The sequence below is a fragment of the Kogia breviceps genome, chromosome 7, assembly GCF_026419965.1.
Source record: "Kogia breviceps isolate mKogBre1 chromosome 7, mKogBre1 haplotype 1, whole genome shotgun sequence".
NCBI classification, from domain to species: domain Eukaryota; kingdom Metazoa; phylum Chordata; class Mammalia; order Artiodactyla; family Physeteridae; genus Kogia; species Kogia breviceps.
Window position 1 is genome coordinate 7,625,984 of NC_081316.1, and position 16,931 is coordinate 7,642,914.

Below are 16,931 nucleotides of genomic sequence, written 5' to 3' on the forward strand. Positions count from 1 at the left end.
TATGGGAAGTATGTTTAATCGTTTGAGGAGCTGCCAGACTGCTTCCGGAGTGACTGGACCATTTTACATTCCCACCAACAGTATATGAGGGCTCTGATTTCTCTCTTCTGATTTCCAACATTTACGGTTACCTGCCTTTTTGATTCTAACCATCCTAGTAGGTGTGAAGCGATATCTCCTTGTGGGCCTTTGGGTTTCTTCTCTGCTTTTTTCTGTCTCTTGTCCATTTCACTGGTTATTAGGGAGAGTTGCTCGTGATGGGTGGGCTGTGTTCTGAATTAAACCCACGGGGTGAGTTTCACACCCGCCCTGTCACCATCTCCCTCTGCCTTGTTAACCAGGAAGACCTTTCAGGTCTGTAGCATGATGTATAAAGTTTGTTGCCAGCTAATTTCTCTCTGACCGCATGCCCATTCTTTTTTCAATTAATTAATTAATTTATTTTTGGCTGTGTTGGGTCTTCGTTTCTGTGCGAGGGCTTTCTCTAGTTGCGGCGAGCGGGGCCCACTCTTCATCGTGGTGCACGGGCCTCTCACTATCGCGGCCTCTCTCGTTGCGGAGCACAGGCTCCAGACGCGCAGGCTCGGTAATTGTGGCTCACGGGCCCAGTCGCTCCACGGCATGTGGGATCTTCCCGGACCAGGGCTCGAACCCCTGTCCCCCGCATTGGCAGGCAGATTCTCAACCGCTGCGCCACCAGGGAAGCCCCCCGCGTGCCCATTCTCATTTACATTTTTGCTGCCTCCCAGATGGGCACATTCTCCTGGGTGTCTCCCCCACGCTTGCCCCAAGACCCTCATGTCAAGCATAATGAAGAGACAGGATTCAGGCCAGTTTCCTGACCCTGCTCCTCAAGTCCTGGTCCAAGGGCTCATTTCATCAGTTTCACCAACAGCCAGATTTATTACCAAGGAGAGTGAGGCTGAGTGGGTTCCGGGTAGAGGGTGGTCGTTTCCGTGGCTGGTTCCAAAGCTGGGTGCCTTTTCCAGGCAGAGCAGAGGGACTTGGGAAAGGAAGAGCTGTCTGCACTGGTGACAGAGCTCTGGACTCACACGCCTCCCACTTGAAAGAAGCGTGTTTTGGGGCTAGTCACCGTTCTCTCTGAGCTCTAGTTTCCTCATCCATCAAATGGGGATGCACAATCTAATGGAACATACCCCATGAGTTGCTGTTATTCATGCTTGTTGCATGCCTGGTGTGTAATAGGTGATGAGCACGTCACAGCTTTATTATCTCCAGTTAGCTTCACGTGGGTTTCAGGACCTGCCAGGGGTGATGAGTGAAGTTACAGTTGTAAAACCTGGATGTGGAATTTGGGATTGTATGTAAACATGCCTCATTTAACCAGGTCTCCAGGGCCTTTTTGAAATCTGCTAAATAGAATAATGAAAGGAAGTACATACAGTTTTTCCTCAGAATCGGCGGGGATCGGTTCCAGGGACCTCCATGGATACCCAAACCCATGGATGCTCCAGTCCATTCTATAAAATGGTGCCGTGTTTTCATGTGACCTATACATATCCCCCCTGTGTATTTTAAATCATCTCTAGAATACTTACAATACCTAATACAATGTAAATGCTATGTAAATTGTTGTAAATGCTCTGTAAATAGTTTCTGGTGTGTGGCAAATTTAAATTTTGCTTTTTGGAACTTCTGGAAAAAAGTTTTAAAAATAGTTTTGATCCTTGGTTGGTTGAATCCGTGGGTGTGGAACCCGCAGATGCATAGCGCTGACTGTACTAATTCCTTTATCGGTTAAATGGTGGTGCGGGAGGTGTGGGGATGGTTAGATCATAGTTCTTGAGCCTTCTTGAGTCACCTAGGGGGTTATACTCATCTACTCATCTACTCATATACCTAGGGGGTTATACTCATCTACTCATCTACTCATATACCTAGGGGGTTATACTCAGATACTCATATACTCTATACTTATATACTCATATACCTAGGGGGTTATACTCATCTACTCATCTACTCATATACCTAGGGGGTTATACTCAGATACTCATATACTCATATACTCTATACTCATATACTCATATACCTAGGGGGTTATACTCATATGCTCATATACTCATATACCTAGGGGGTTATACTCATATACTCATATACCTAGGGGGTTATACTCAGATACTCATATACTCATATACCTAGGGGGTTATACTCATCTACTCATATACCTAGGGGGTTATACTCATATATATTCATAAAATGCTGTGCACATTTTAAGAGACTGCCCCCCCATCCTCCTGGCCGTAGTCCATCCATAGACACCAAGTTAGGAACCCAGGCCCTGAATAATCTCAGAGGCCCCCTTCCAATTTATGTGTACTTCATCCCGTGTTTCTGGGCATAGCAGGGGCCAGAGTTCAAGTTCGAGTTCAGGCCGGCCTCTTTATCTCTGTGTTTCAGTTTGCCAGTCTGGGAAGTGGCTGGGGACTGAGGTGATGCCGCCTGCCTCCTGGGCTTCTGGGAGGAGCATCTGAGACACGTGAAAGAGCTTTGTCAACTGTCAGTGGCTTCACAAATCGTTTTTGTAACTGCTTTGCTCTAAGAGGAGTTGCAGAGCTGAAAATCAGAACGTTTTACGGATTCATTGGGTTCCTGGAAAGTTGCAGGCAAATCAGGTTTTTAAAAATTCAGTCTTGGCAGCACCTGGTTATGGCACCATTTAGAGGAGTCCAACAGTGAATCCTCGATTGTGGCAGACGTTCTGCCGCAAAGCAGAATGTTGCTCCCTGTTAAAATACCGATCTTCGCATCGGTATGCGAAAGATGATGATTTGCTCAAACCAGCAGCAAGGCTGGAAGTCCGCCGGAAAGGGCCCCAGGACACGATCCTGGTTGATTCTGATGAGGTCATTCGGGGGAGCCTGGGGTGACATCCGTCACTCTGCAGAGCGCTTAAGAGCAAGGGCTGTACCTGCAGAGTCTAAACTCCAACTGCCCCACACAGTTTCTTTGTGGCCTCGGGCAAGTTGCCTACTGGGTCTGAACCTCAGTTTCCTAGACTGTAAAATGGGGATAATAGTTGTAGCTACCTTCATAGAGTTGTGAGAATTCATGGAATCAGAGTACTTGGCACAGTAAAATTGCTCCATCAACGGCAGCGGGTGATGTTTTATTATTGATGTCTTTGTTAATTATTACCATGGTCAGAAATAGTGTTCTAGTCCACATGGACCCATGCTTGACCCAGGGAGCCAAACCTTATGTTTTTTTCTATTATTTTCTGAGGATCTGTCCACATAGCATCATAAAATACTTAGACAGAATTTTATACATCATTTAGGACAGACTTCCACTCAGTGGGGAAGTTCTTTCTTCCGCTTCCCTGATAGCGCGTCACCCTGCTACTGCTTAAATACTCCCGGGAACAAGAAACTCACCACCTCACAAGGCTGCTTGTTCCGTTGCAGGACGGCTCTGCATGTTAGACCGTGTATCTTAGGACCGTTCTGCACGCATGTTCCTCGCGCCGAGCTCAGGCCTGTGTCCCTCTAAGTGGCCCTGGTTTTGCCTGCCCTCCCCATGTTGTGGTCCTTCCCACATTTGATGATGGATCTGCTTTCTCTAGCCTCTTCTTCTCCAGTCTAAGGGACCCTCTTACCATGCAGGCCGTCCTTCTCTGGTCAGGCCCAGGTTATCAAAGTCCTTCTCACATCACAATGTCCAGAGTCTGGGCTGGTCTGGGAAGTGCTGGGTTCAGAAGGGCCAAGGAATCGACCTTGAAGGATGAGGCAAAGGAGGATGCTGGGAAACCAGTGTTCGTGGGCTCGGTCCCGAGCATCTGGCCCTGACCGGGCCTTCGTGGACCATCTCAGTTGCAGGACTTGAGGCCCACAGCCCGCTGTCTACTCGGATGGCGGGGCTCATCAGTAACATGTGATGTGCTCTAAATACCCTCTGTGATCCTGCGCGCCCCTGCTTCCTCCACCTAGAACCCCCTCGCCCTCTTCTTCTCCAAGACTGCAGCTGAGATTCCACGCCCTCCAAGAAAGTCCTCCACTGACCACCAGGTACAGGGCTCCAGCTCTGTGCTCCCGTGTTCCACAGAATTCCCCACCACACTATTGACCACGGGACAGCACAGTGGCCTCGCTTCTGTATCTCCTGGACCGTGAGTTTTGTGAGAGCAAAGACGGTGTCTTCCCAGATCACCATTTTATCCCCAGAGCCCGTCACTGTAGCTGCTCCCTTGGTGATATTTGCCGAATGAACGAATGCTCGATTGGAGAAAATCCTGACTGACGGGGGAGATAAACCAAGAAACATCCCTCAGCAAACCTGGAGATCTTAGGGGGATCTGAAGCCAGCAACAGAGACCTTAGGCAGCTCCTGTGTCCCCAACGGCTCCCACTCAGGCCTCTTGGCCCAGCTGAAGCTGCAGAAAGTCTGATTACAACTACTGTTGACCCCTACCACACAGAATTCATCATAACGAACATTTGGTCCCTTTAATAATCACCATTGCGATCACAGTGCTAAGAGCGACCTCTTATGGAGTGCCTCCAAGTCAGTCATTATGGCAGCGCTGCCGGGTTGGTTTTTACCCCTTTTTCCAGGGGAGGAAACCGAAGCCTGACCAGGGAAGTCACTTGCCCAAGACCGCTCAGCTTGTCAGTGGTGACGCTGAGACTCTAGCCGATTCCTCAGGCTCCATGACTCTCACTACCCACTAGGTGCTCTCGCTACTGGCTGCGGGACCTACAGATGCTTCTCTTTTCCCCGCAGAGAGAAAGGAGCAATCAGAAAATGATAATGAAGGGTGATTAGTATCACGATAAAGTACAGGGTTCCATGAGATTCCAGGGGAAGGTCCCTGCAGACTGGGGTGTCATCTGGGGAGATTGTCGGGGGGGGGGGAGCCTGAACTGCATGTTTTCTCTCTTTTTGTCTGAGAGTTTTAAGCCACGGAGACAGTATCGTCTTTTAGCGAGACAAACAGGGCAAAAGCTTCATCCTCCTCCCCTCTTGCCTCCCCTCTAGAGGTAACCAGAGGTGAGAGTTTGAAATGCATCTGCCAGACTGTCTAGGCACATACAAACATACGGAGTGGTGTGCCGGCAAATACTTAGCAACCTGCTGCCTGCTGATGGCTGTGCTGCAGGGTACATGTGCCAGTTTTCTTGATGTCAAGGCTCCCAGCATGGCTGGTTTCCAGCTGCCAACATGAAGGCATTAAGTGAGGAGCTGGGAAGAGATATATCATGACAGTTATTCGATAGTATTTCTACCACGCGGATACGGTAGATGCCAATACCCTCGAGGACACTGATATCGTAAAATATAGTAAAATAATTAGGAAACTTTGGGTATGTATTACCTTTTTTAAAAATAGAATGTATCGAATAAGTTTATATAATTTAATTTTTAATGATGGCTGTGTTTCACAACTGGTTCATGAGATTCTGGAAGATTTCGCAGTCAGCTCTCGTTAGCCAGTACAAGCCAGCTCCAGCCCGCCACTCATTTCCTTTTTACTCAGGTATTAACAGTATAGAATTTGGCTCTTCACCCAATCCTTCATTCATTCAACCAGTGTTCTACCGTGTGCCGCGCCCCGTGTCAGGAACCGGGGCCAGGCCACCGTCATGAGCAGGTAGCCGTGCACTTGGCCGCCACCAGCTTACGGTCTAAAGAGAAGGCACTCAGTTACCACATGGGCAAGTAGACAAACCCTGCAATTGGCTCTCTGAAAGGGAGCAACAGGACAGCGTGATAGAGGTAATACCGAGAGAGGCATGTGGAGGTCGGGGTGTGGAAGGGGAGAACCTACCTCAGGTTCAGGTCAAGAAAAACTTCTTCTGAGGAAGTGACAGAAACCAAGACCCGAAAGATAAGAAGGGACCAGCCATGCAAAACTTAGAAAAAGTTGCCAAAGTGATAATACATTCACTTGGATGCCATTTCTGTAAACTGTACAAACATGCAACATGGCTCTGTACGTTGATTTTAGAAGAAATCCTTGTGTAGTAAAATTGAGAAGGTTCCCTTCCAGCTTGGGGATGGAGGGAGGGTGGGAAAGAGAATGAATTGGAGGCAGAGATGGTCCTCAACAACATCTATGTATTTTCCTGAAGCAAGAGGAGACAGAGGTCCGGGACAGAAATGGCTGGTGACCAGTTTTGTTGGCTCTCACTCATGGGTACAAGGTGGTCAGTTACGTTACTCTTTTTTTTTTTGTGGTACGTGGGCCTCTCACTGCTGTGGCCTCTCCGGTTGCGGAGCACAGGCTCCGGACGCGCAGGCTCAGCGGCCATGGCTCATGGGTCCAGCTGCTCCGCGGCACGTGGGATCTTCCCGGACTGGGGCACGAACCCGCGTCCCCTGCATCGGCAGGCGGACTCTCAACCACTGCGCCACCAGGGAAGCCCAGTTACGTTACTCTTTATAATATCTGAAATATTTCATGAATATCATTTTTTTTTAAGAGTGGGGAAGAGAGGTGGCAGGCAGCATGAAGTCTCACTCTGACAGCATTGTGGCTGCAGAAAAGTGAAGGGGGAGAGAGATGCCTGAGAGAAGTTGGGAGGTAGGCAGGGACCAGGCCAAACAAGCCTTCAAGGCAGTGAACCTAAGTGTGAATTTTATTATAAGTCTGGTGTGGTGTATGCCTTCTTGAGCTGGTGGGTGACATGATCTAATTTACATTAATAGATTCCTCTGGCTGCTTTGAGGAGAATCAGTGGAGAGTTAAGGATGGCATCAGGGAGGTTAGTAGGGACCTCTTGTAGTTGTCTGGAGGAGAGCTGATGACGGCAAGAAGCAGTGGAGACAGGAGCAGTTTTGAAATTGGGTTTGGAGGACTTGCTGAGGGATTAGATATGTGGGGATCAAGGGAGGGGGGCACAACCCCTATGTTCACAGCAGCGCTGTTTGCAACAGCCAAGACATGGAAGCAACCTAAGTGTCCATCGACAGATATGGATAGAGAAGATGCGGTACATGTACACAGTGGAATACTTCTCGGGCATAAAAAAGAATGAAATAATGCTATTTGCAGCAAAATGGATGGAGATTATGATACTAAGCAAAGTAAGTCAGAAAGAGAAAGACAAATACCATATGATATCACTTATATGTGGAATCTAAAAAACGACACAAACGAACATGTCTACAAAACAGAAACAGACTCACAGATATAGAGAACCAGACCTGTGGTTGCCAAGGGGGAGGGGAGGTGGGGGAGGGAAGGACTGGGAGTTTGGGATTAGCAGATGCAGACTATTATATAGAGGATGGATAAACAACAAGGTCCTACTGTATATTACAGGGAACTATATTCAGTCTGCTGTGATAAACCATAATGGAAAAGAATATGAAAAAGAATATATGTATGTATAACTGAATCACTTTGCTGTACAGCAGAAACTAACACAACATTGTAAATCAACTATACTTCAATAAAATTTTACAAAGAGGGAGGCATGAAGGATGACTTTCTTTTTTTTTTTTTTTTTAGCAGCTTTATGGAGATATAATTCACATACCATACAGTTCATTCATTTAAAGTGGACAATTCACTGGGGTTTGGTAGGGATGACTATCTCTCTGAAATCTGAGTGGATGGCGGTTTCAAATACTGTGATGGGGAAAATGAGAGGAACAGGCTTGGGGGTGGAGCCTGAGGTGAGTTTGAGCAGCCAGTGAGATACCCAAGGGGGTGTGTCACATGGGAAATCAGATATTCACACCTGAGGCTTGAGATGGAAATCTGTGAGTAATGAACAGATTGAGAGTGTGGAAATGGATGTGAATGTCCAGAGAAAGAGTATAGGTAAAGAAGATGTGTGTGGAGGGGGCACGGGGGCTTGCAATTCAGATGGACTGAGAGTTCACGCTTTGAGCTCCAGCCAAAAAAAAAGAGAAGAAAAAGAAAAAAAAAAAGAGAGAGAGAAGGAGAGAAACATGAAGTGAACACAGAACTGAAAACAAAGGCCCGTAGGGCTCTAGTCTAGTGCAAGCAGAGTTGACCATCAGTTTTAGCTCCTGTAGAGTACTATGAAATAGAAGTGCCCCGGGTGAGGTGGAGAGGGGAGCCAGGTTGACTGCTTCAAATGACAAAAAGCAAGAGGGGAGCCAGGTTGACTGCGTCAAATGAGAAAAAGCAAGAGGTAGGCAGGCAAACTCCTACTCAAGATGAGCCTCTGGACCAAACCTCCAAAACTAATGAAGAAAATTAATGTTACAAAGACTGCCCTCAAAAACAATGACAAATGAATTCACTCTAATTAAAATAAAAATAGTAGCGTATTCTGAAAATGAATTTAAAATGGGATCTGAATCGAGTAGGTTTGACTGTGAGTCACTGAGATTCAAAATAACAGTGGCTCAAGCAAAACAGAAGTTAAGTTTTCTTCTATGAATACCTTCTGAGCTTGTATTAAGTCCTCAGGAACCAAGCTTGATCCAGCTAATCACTGTCTCAGTGCTTGGATTATAGCCTCATAGTCCAAGTTGATAGCTAGAGCTCCAGCCATTACATCTGCATTCCAGGCAGCAGGATAGTAGAAGCGCATATATCAGCTGTCTTTTAAAGAAGTTTTCAGGAAGATGACACATGACACTTCCACCTACATTCTATTGGCCAGAACTTAACCAGAGGAGAAGCCAAGAAATATATTCTGTTATTACAGGTAGCCAGGTATTCGGTTATTATCCAGGGGTTCTGTTACTGTGGATGAAAGGGATAATAGATTAACACTCACAGCCTTAGGGTCTTCAGAGAAATAAAGTAAGGATAACATCCATTAAGAAGAAAAAGACGGTGAGGTTTTATTTGTTTGTTTGAATTTAAAACCTCTGCTCTTAGAAAGACACCACCAAAAGAGTGAATAAACAAGCCATAGACTAGGAGAAAATATTTGTAAGACATATGCCTGATAAAGGACTTGTATCCAAAATATATTTTTTTAAAACTCCCCAAACTCAACAATAAGAAACCCCACTATTTAAAAAGTGGGCAAAAGATGTGAATAGACACTTCACCAGAGAAGACAATGCAGCTGAAAAATGAGTGCACAAAAAGATATTCAATATCATTAGTCATCAGAGAAATGCAAATTAAAACCACAATGAGATACTGCTTCTTACCTATCAAAATGGCTAAAATGAAAAAGCCTGTTCATACCAAGTATGGGCAAGGATGTGAGTCAACTGGAAATCCCACACACAACTGGTGGGCATGTAAAATGGTGCAACCACTTTGGAAAACAGTTTAGCAGTTTCTTAAAAGTTAGACATAGTCTTACCATGTGTCCCAGCAATTCCACTACTAATTATTTGCCCAAGAGGAATTAAAGCATATGTGTCTATACAAAGATTTATTAGTGGTGTCTCTTAGTGGCTTTATTTGTAATGGCCAAAAACTAGACACAACCCAAATGTCCATCAATAAGGAGATTAAAAAAAAAAAAATAGTGGCACATCCAAACAGTGGAATACTACTGACCAATACAGAGAAATAAACTCTGATACACACATCAGTAGGAACCAATCTCAAAATAATTGTGCTGAGTGAAAGAAGGCAGACATGCCTTCCATTTGATTCTACTTGTGTAAAGTCTTGAAAACTGCAAAGTAACTTATGGTGACAGAAAGTAACTTACTAGTTGTCTGTGGACTGGGAAAGAGAGATGTGGAGAGAAGCCGGAGGGAGGGATACAGGGGCCATGAAGAAGTTCTTAGGGGTGATGGATATGTTTGTTATCTTGATTGTGATTTATACATTTGTCAAAATTTATCAAATGGTATATTATATGTTAATTATACTTTAATAAAGCTGTTAGAAAAAGAAGGAACACAACATTATGAAACAAAAAAGAGGCAGAATAAGAAAAAATGGGTATGAAAAAGAACCAATTGAAAATCCTGGGAATGAAAAATATTCATTGCATTAAAAGTAGTCATTTAAAATGGAAGGAAAAAATAAAATAAAAAGGAAGGCCAGAAAGAAAGGAAAAATCTCAGTAGACAGATAAACTCTGGACCAGACAAAGTCAAAGAGAGAATGAGTGAATTGGAAGAGAGTTCTGAGAAATTTTCTGAGAGCATCACCCAGAAAGATAAAGAGGGACGATTATGAAAGGGTAGTTGTAAGACATGGAGAATAGACTGGGCTCCTACCATATATGTTTAATAAAAATTCTGCAGGAAGAGACTGGAGAAAATGACTGAGAAGCTGTACTCAAAAGCACAATGACTCAGAATTTCCCAGAATTGAAATAAGTCCTTATCAAGTAATGTGCTTGACCAATAACGAGGAGAATTTTAAAAAGTAAATCTCCATTTCAAAACCACATAGTGAAACTGCAGAAAATCAAGAATACAGGGGAAGTCTTAAAATTTACTATAGACAGATTATCCATGAAAGAGCAACACTAGACTAACAATAGGTTGCTTAAGCGCCCGTGGCAGCCTTTTTGGCAGTCTTTATTTGTTGGAAGAAAATAAACTTCATCCGTCTAGAATCCCATATCCAGCCGAACTCTGATTCGAAAGTGATGATGAAATAAAAGACAACTTTATAGAAGATGAAGGGGCCCATCGCAAACCCTGAGGCTCTTGAACATTTGGAGGCTGGGGAGAGGAGAAGCCTTAAATCACATGTGCCTCATCACCCAGTGCCAGCCTCCATCTCCCACAGAAACCGTAGAGAGAGAGGAAGGACTGAATTTAACCCTTGGTGCAAACATGATGCTATTGGAAATGCCACTCGTTGGCCATGTTGCTGGGAGTTCCATCAAGATAGAGGAGGGAGATGGGATTCCTGCCCCAGCTCGGGGGTCAGTCCTGCAGCGGTGGGGGCATTGTAGTGGAAGAGCACGGGAAGGTTCTGTGTGGTGTCCTTGGGCCCTGGTCTGGAGAGGAGTCCAGAGACACAAGAGCCCCCTCGAGGATGCCCATTCTAGACTCTCTCTCTGTCTTCCAGATTGTGGACAAGAACAACCGCTACAAGTCCATTGATGGGTCAGATGAGACTAAAGCCAACTGGATGAGGTAAGTCCTGCTCTCTGCTGATTTCCCAGGAGCCTTTGCCTGAACTCCGGAAAGGAGGCCAAGGGAGCATGTTGGGCCTGGAGGGTCTCCAGTGTTAGAGGTCCCAGAAGGCCCCGGGACTGCTCTTTGCAGGGACGTGTCTAGCTCTGGGGGACCAACCCTCCAGCTCCCCCAGGCAACCCTCAGGGGGCTCTGGAGGAGGCCTGTGGCCAGACCAGTCATTTACTGGGACAAACTTGTCAGTGTTTCCGGAGGCCCTAGGCCCCAGGCTCCCGGCAGCACTCCCATATGGGGGGGGGGGGCGTGTCCCTGCCACAGGACTGTGACACCTCTCATAGGCAGACTCTGGCTGGAGGGGTGCAGGAATCATCCCAGTGCAGCCCCCAGCCATTGTTTAAAAGGCCCCCAGAGAAAAGGACACAGTCTCTAGCTCTAGCTCTAGTTTTCGATTGCTAGACTGGTTTCGTCCATTGCTTGGGACAGAAGTTTGCGCCAGAAGGATCCTTCACGGCCAGCCAGAGAGAGCAGGGGACTGGTCCAGGGTCACCCAGAGGCGGCCGAGCTGAGCTCGGGACCGAGGGCGCTCCTTTGGGTTCTGTGCTGCTGGCCTGTGTGGTGTGCTGGGGGGCCCTGCCTGGTGGGGTCAGCCAGCAGTGTGGGAGGTCGGGCTTGCCTCATTGTCTCCTTGGTGGCCTCTCTCTGGGATTCAGGAGCTATGACGGGGGTTAGGAGCTGGGTTGGGAGAGAAAGGAGGCCTCGGAGGGCTGGACCCGGGGGCGGAACCGTGCCGTGGATCAGGCCCAGTGTCGGTGTTTGTGCAGTTCTGTGCCCTGTGGGGCTGGGGGCTGGGGCCTGGGAGGTCGAGGAGAGATTGTGCTTGGAGGGAGGGCAGTTAGGGCCTCCATAAGAGGGAGATTGCTGGATTTAAACCCTGAGACGCGCCAAGCAAATGAGGAGAAATTGGCTTGAGGTGGGGAGGCCATGGTGAGCTCTCCAGTCCCCTTCCCCGGTGCCCCACTGCCCGCACGGGCTCCCACCTGAGGCCCGCTGATGTGTGGGCTGCACCTCGCACTGTCCGGGGCACTTAAGGATTCACCCTCTTATTTGTCGGGGCCACTGTCCTCGTCGTCATTTAACGGGTGCAGAAGCAGAGGCACCGGGGGACAGGCGGGCCCCAGCCTCGCGCTGTGGGGACAGGCGCCCACTCCCCGGCCCCCCTTTCGCATCATCAGGTCAGCCGTGCCCTGAAAGTGGCTCCAAGGAGGTGGATGGGCACCTCTGCCCTCTTCTTCTCCCCGACCGCCGGGTGCAGGTCAGCTCAGCACACGCAACTCACCACCCACTGCTGAGCACCTGCGGCGAGTCAGAGAGCCTGTGCTGGGCGCCCTAGATGGACGGGCCCAGCCCTGCCCCCCTGGCCCTGCCAGGACTCACACCTTCCGCCGTGGAAATTGCTTTTTCTAATAAGGCTGTGTGATGCAGGCACGGACAATGCGCTGGGAGGGCTCAGATGAAAGTAGGGGTGGGGAGGGCCTTTGAGCTGGGCCTGCAGAGGGGCTGCGATTTCCTTTGAGGACATTGTGAGCAAAGACTCAGAAGTGGGAAGTGGGGACCAGGTGTCCGGCAGGTCGTCAGATGGGCTGCGTGGCCCAGACCCCTGGCCTGGTGCGCTGGTCTGGCTCCAGGCAAGCAAGGGAGAGTGCGTTTGCGTGCAGTCTGGGTCAGGCCTTTCTGCACTGACGCTTTGGCCGGGACGAGGCTTTGCTGCAGCCGCAAAGAAGGGGATTCATCGTCTGCACTAACTGAGTGGACATCTGGCGCCCCAGCGATTCTGACTTAATCAGGCTGGGGCTGAGCCCAGGACATTGGTAATTTTTAAAGCTCTCCAGAGTGATTCTGTTGCTCCGCTGGTGTCGAGAACCACCGCTCTGTTCTGATCTTCGCGCTAAACTGAGGCCCAGAGCAGGGCAGGGTCGTGCTCGAGGTCATGCAGTCAGCGGCAGGACAGAACAGATCAGGCCGTCAGCGGCAGGACATCTCTAAACGCCGAGGCCAGTGTTCTTTCTGCTTGTACACAAGGGACCAGGCACGGCATGGCTTCCTGGGCCTTGTGCGGGGTGGGTTCAGCTACTGCTGTCTTGCTGGCCTGGGGTCTATCCTGTTCCTGCTCCGACACGCATTCTGATCCAAGGTGGCACCAGGGTTGTAACCGATGGCGGGCCCTGATCTCATTAGAGATCCAAGGAGTAGGTTGGGTTTGGGTGTATGGTTTGTTGCCAGGGAGATGGCCTGCTGGTGGTCGTTGGAGTAAGGGGAAAAGCCAGTTCATCCTGGGAACCCTCCTTTCCCCTTCATGTATGGCTCCCATTTATACAGCTCCTCCTAATTTTCAGACACGTTCACTAGCACTGCCACAGCTTAGGCTCCTGCAGATGATCGAATGGAGGTGGTTAATTTCCTCAGACCGGAAGTGGTAGGCCAGAAAGAGAAAGGGCACCCACGTGATGAGCGCTGGGGGGCTCTACGCAGGGGGGCTCTGCCTTAGTGAAACCAGTGGCCAAACAGCCACAGGCTCCTTTGTCCCCGGTAGGCATTTGGCAGCGCCTCGAGACAGTTTTGGTTGCCACACCTCTGCGGGTAGATGCTTCTGGTTTCTGCGGAGCAGAAGCCAAGGATGCCGATAAAGATCCTGCAAATGTCCAGGATGCCCCCCCCCCCCACACCAACAGAGAATTTCCTGATCCCACGTGGTGAGAGTAGGAAGCCCTGAATGAACTCTTCCTGGCAGGTCTCGGAGGTGGTTCTGGGGGAAATGGCGTGTGCACAGGAGACTCAGCCTCTCATCCAAAGCCTGTCTGAGTGCAAGGCCCAGGCCCCAGCCCCGGGCCCTGCCACCCACTGTCTTGGCCAGGTGACATAGTCTCGGACTTCTCCTGCCTCCTGGGCTGTGACATTCTGGGGGGAGGTGAAGGCCGAAGGATCCCTGTCCCCTTGTCTCTTGCCGCGGCTTCGGCACCTGCCAGAGGAATGAAATCAGGCTCCCTCCGTATCCTCGGTTCTTCTCTTGGGTGGATCTTTGGGACCTTGGGCGTGAGTTAAAGAGCGGACAGAACCACACTGTGGAGATACTGAGTTGCAGAGCCAGAATATAGGTGCCAGGCCAGAGGGGTCAGGGCTGCACTGAGCCCATGCCCGGGGCCCCTGGCTGCTCCGTGCGGATGGAAGCTGAGGTCATTCCTGGTCTCCATCAAAGTGGAGCCTGTCTGCCGACGGGCGCTCATGAGGTCCTCACATTCTACCCGTGAGCTGCCGAAAAGCACAGCAGCCCCCACCCCCAAAGGAGCTGCTGCCAGCCAGCACTCCAGTGGGAGGGGAGCCTGTACACACCCAGAGGTGGGGACTGGGGAGACTGGGAAGGGGAAGAGCCGCAGGGCAGAGCAAGCTTTCTGTGGCCACGCCCTAATCATGCGCACCGCCAGCGAGGCCACGCCCCACGGAAGCCGTCTGTAAATAGTCTCACTGTTTAAAAGTCTTCCTCCGAGCCACTGGGGTCTATGGCCCTATAGGTAAAGACCGCTTTCTAGAGGCAATGGCCTCACCCTAACCCCGATAAGGATCCTTTATTCCCGTTCAGGGCTTTAAAGCTCTTTTACATCGCTGTGCTTTTGCCTCCTTAGTAACGAGCCCCTAGGTTGGTGCAGTTGTTACTCGGGTTCCGGATGGAGCGGGACCAGGAGAGGCTGCTGAGCGGCCGTGGCTCTCACAGCTAGTCAGAGGCGAGGCAGGGCCTGAAACTGAAGGCGTCCGGCTCCATCCAGCACTCCCAGCGAGTACGCCGCGTCTCCTCCTGCCCTCCGAGGAGCAGCGGAAGGGGCCTGTCGCTAGGAAGAGGGTGTGGTGGTGGTGAGCGGGCGAGGGCGCCCAGGTGCCTCCCGGCTCCCCGGCTGGGGGCCGGCAATTAGGAAGGAGGAGGCCTGCCGCGTTGACGGTCATTTACCCAATTGTGCTTTGTGGGATATTCAACCCAAGGAACGTGGTGCCCCTGGCTGAGCGTAAGAGGAAGCCCAAGTTCTCCAAGGAGGAGCTGGACATTCTGGTCACGGAGGTGACCCACCACGAAGCGGTTCTCTTTGGGAGGGAGACCATGCGGCTGTCCCATGCCGACAGGGACAAGATTTGGGAAGGCATAGCTCGGAAAATCACCTCCGTCAGCCAGGTCCCCCGCTCCGTCAAGGACATTAAGCACAGATGGGATGACATGAAACGGAGGACGAAGGACAAGCTGGCCTTCATGCAGAAGTCCCTGTCGGGCCCAGGGGCTGGGGGCCGGGCCCCCGCCATCGTGCTCACTGCCCACGAGAGGGCCATCGAGTCAGCGCTGCTCACGGCCCGGTCCGGGCACGGCTTCCCCAGGGTGGAACTGGATGGCACCGACAGCCCTTCGACCAGCTGTGAGTATCGCCCGCTTCCCCTCCCCAGGCTCCCCTGTCCCCCACCCACGCCTGGCCAAGTGCCCTGCACCTGCCTTCTTTCTCCCGTCTCTCCCCGCCTCGCCCAGTCTTTCCATCCTTCCCTCCTTCCCCCACTTCTGTCCTCTCTCCCTCTCTCCCTTCGTTCATTCGAGACTATTTCCTGAACACCGCGCCAGGAGTTGCGCTGGGAGCTGGGAAGACAGAGATGGGTATAAAACCTACCCTGCCCCTGCTCTTGGGACGTTCCTTCAACTCGTGAGAATAAGCGCACTTTAATTAAATCACTGTGCAAGGAAATTTGAAAGCGGGCGTGAAGGACAAGTACAGGAGGTGCTGAGAGCAGGGCTCACTACTTGGGTGTGCGACCTGTCGCTCTCAGGGGCCGGAGCTGGGCTCACTGCTCCTCGGTTGCCTTCCTGAAACTCAGACTGGTTTCTGAACGAGGCGCCCGCATTTTCGTGTTGCCTTCGACCCTGCCCATTATGTAGCGGCCCGTCTGAGGGCAGGAGAGGTGGACGGGCCGTCCACCGGGGCTGGGGAAGGCTCCTGGGAACGACAGTTGAACCGCGACCAAGGGTGAGGAAGAGTTAAGCCGGCCGGTACGCGTGGGCCGTGGGGCGCAGCGCAGGGGAGGGGAGGGCCTCGCAGGCAGAACAGCATGTACGAGGCCCCGAGGCCCTGCATCAGGAAGGCGCTTGGCACGTTCCAGGAACGGAGGGGAGCCAGGGAAGCCCCGTGTAGCAGGCAAGGGGGAGGGGCGCGAGAGGAAGCCAGCCAAGTCCCAGGCCCCGAAAGCTCAGTCCTTTCTGTCTGTCGATTCCGAGTGTCTCTATTTCTGTGTTATTTCAACACCCCCCTCCCCCCCAAAACCCCCGCCCCAAGGCTCTCCCTAGGACTCCTCTCTCTGTGCTCTGGGTCCCCTCCCCATGGCCCCCTCCACCCCTCTGCTCCCTCAGCATTCGTCTCCCTCTTTCCCCTCTGCTTCCTGTGTCTCAGGATGAACTTGGATGCCAGGGGTCGGGGGCTGTGGAATCTCCGGGCCTACGCACGGGGCATCCTTTGGGGCTGTAGTGCTTATCGGGCCTCACCAGCAGGGGGAGCGAGCACTCGAGGCCCTTTCCTGCTGGGGCTGCACCCCCGTCAGCTCTGCTTCTGCACACACCTGCCCCCACCCCGCTCGCAGCCCGCGCTCCCGGCTGGAGGCCGTGGCTTCTGAGAGACCAGCCGGGCGGCAGGGCTCCAGGGACGCCAGCCCTCCAGAAAATGGTTCACAAAGAGCCAGCCTTCCCTTCCCAGGCCCCGTGCCGCAGGGAGCTTGCTAATTTCCTGTCCGGCTGGGGCTCCTGACAGGTGGCTATTCAGAGTCAGATATTAAGAACTAGGAGAGAAGGAGGAGAGCATCCGGTCCGACTTCCATGTTGTCCAGATGAGATAGTTAAGCTCCAGACCCAG

The 16,931-nt window shown here is 50.8% G+C and overlaps 1 protein-coding gene across 7 annotated transcripts in view; it reads left to right on the plus strand.

Moving 5' to 3' along the window:
* The window catches only part of PRDM11 (PR/SET domain 11), an 82,646-nt gene that overhangs the window by 48,649 nt on the left and 17,066 nt on the right, over positions 1 to 16,931 (plus strand). For 5 of the 7 annotated variants that reach the window (XM_059069453.2, XM_067037067.1, XM_067037065.1 and 2 more), the window contains one exon: positions 10,940 to 11,007. In XM_059069453.2, the coding sequence (XP_058925436.1) occupies positions 10,940 to 11,007 (68 nt within the window). Of the gene's footprint in view, positions 1 to 10,939; positions 11,008 to 15,036; positions 15,459 to 16,931 lie in introns of all 7 variants that reach the window. The other 2 variants (XM_059069454.2, XM_067037068.1) reach the window with 1 other exon arrangement.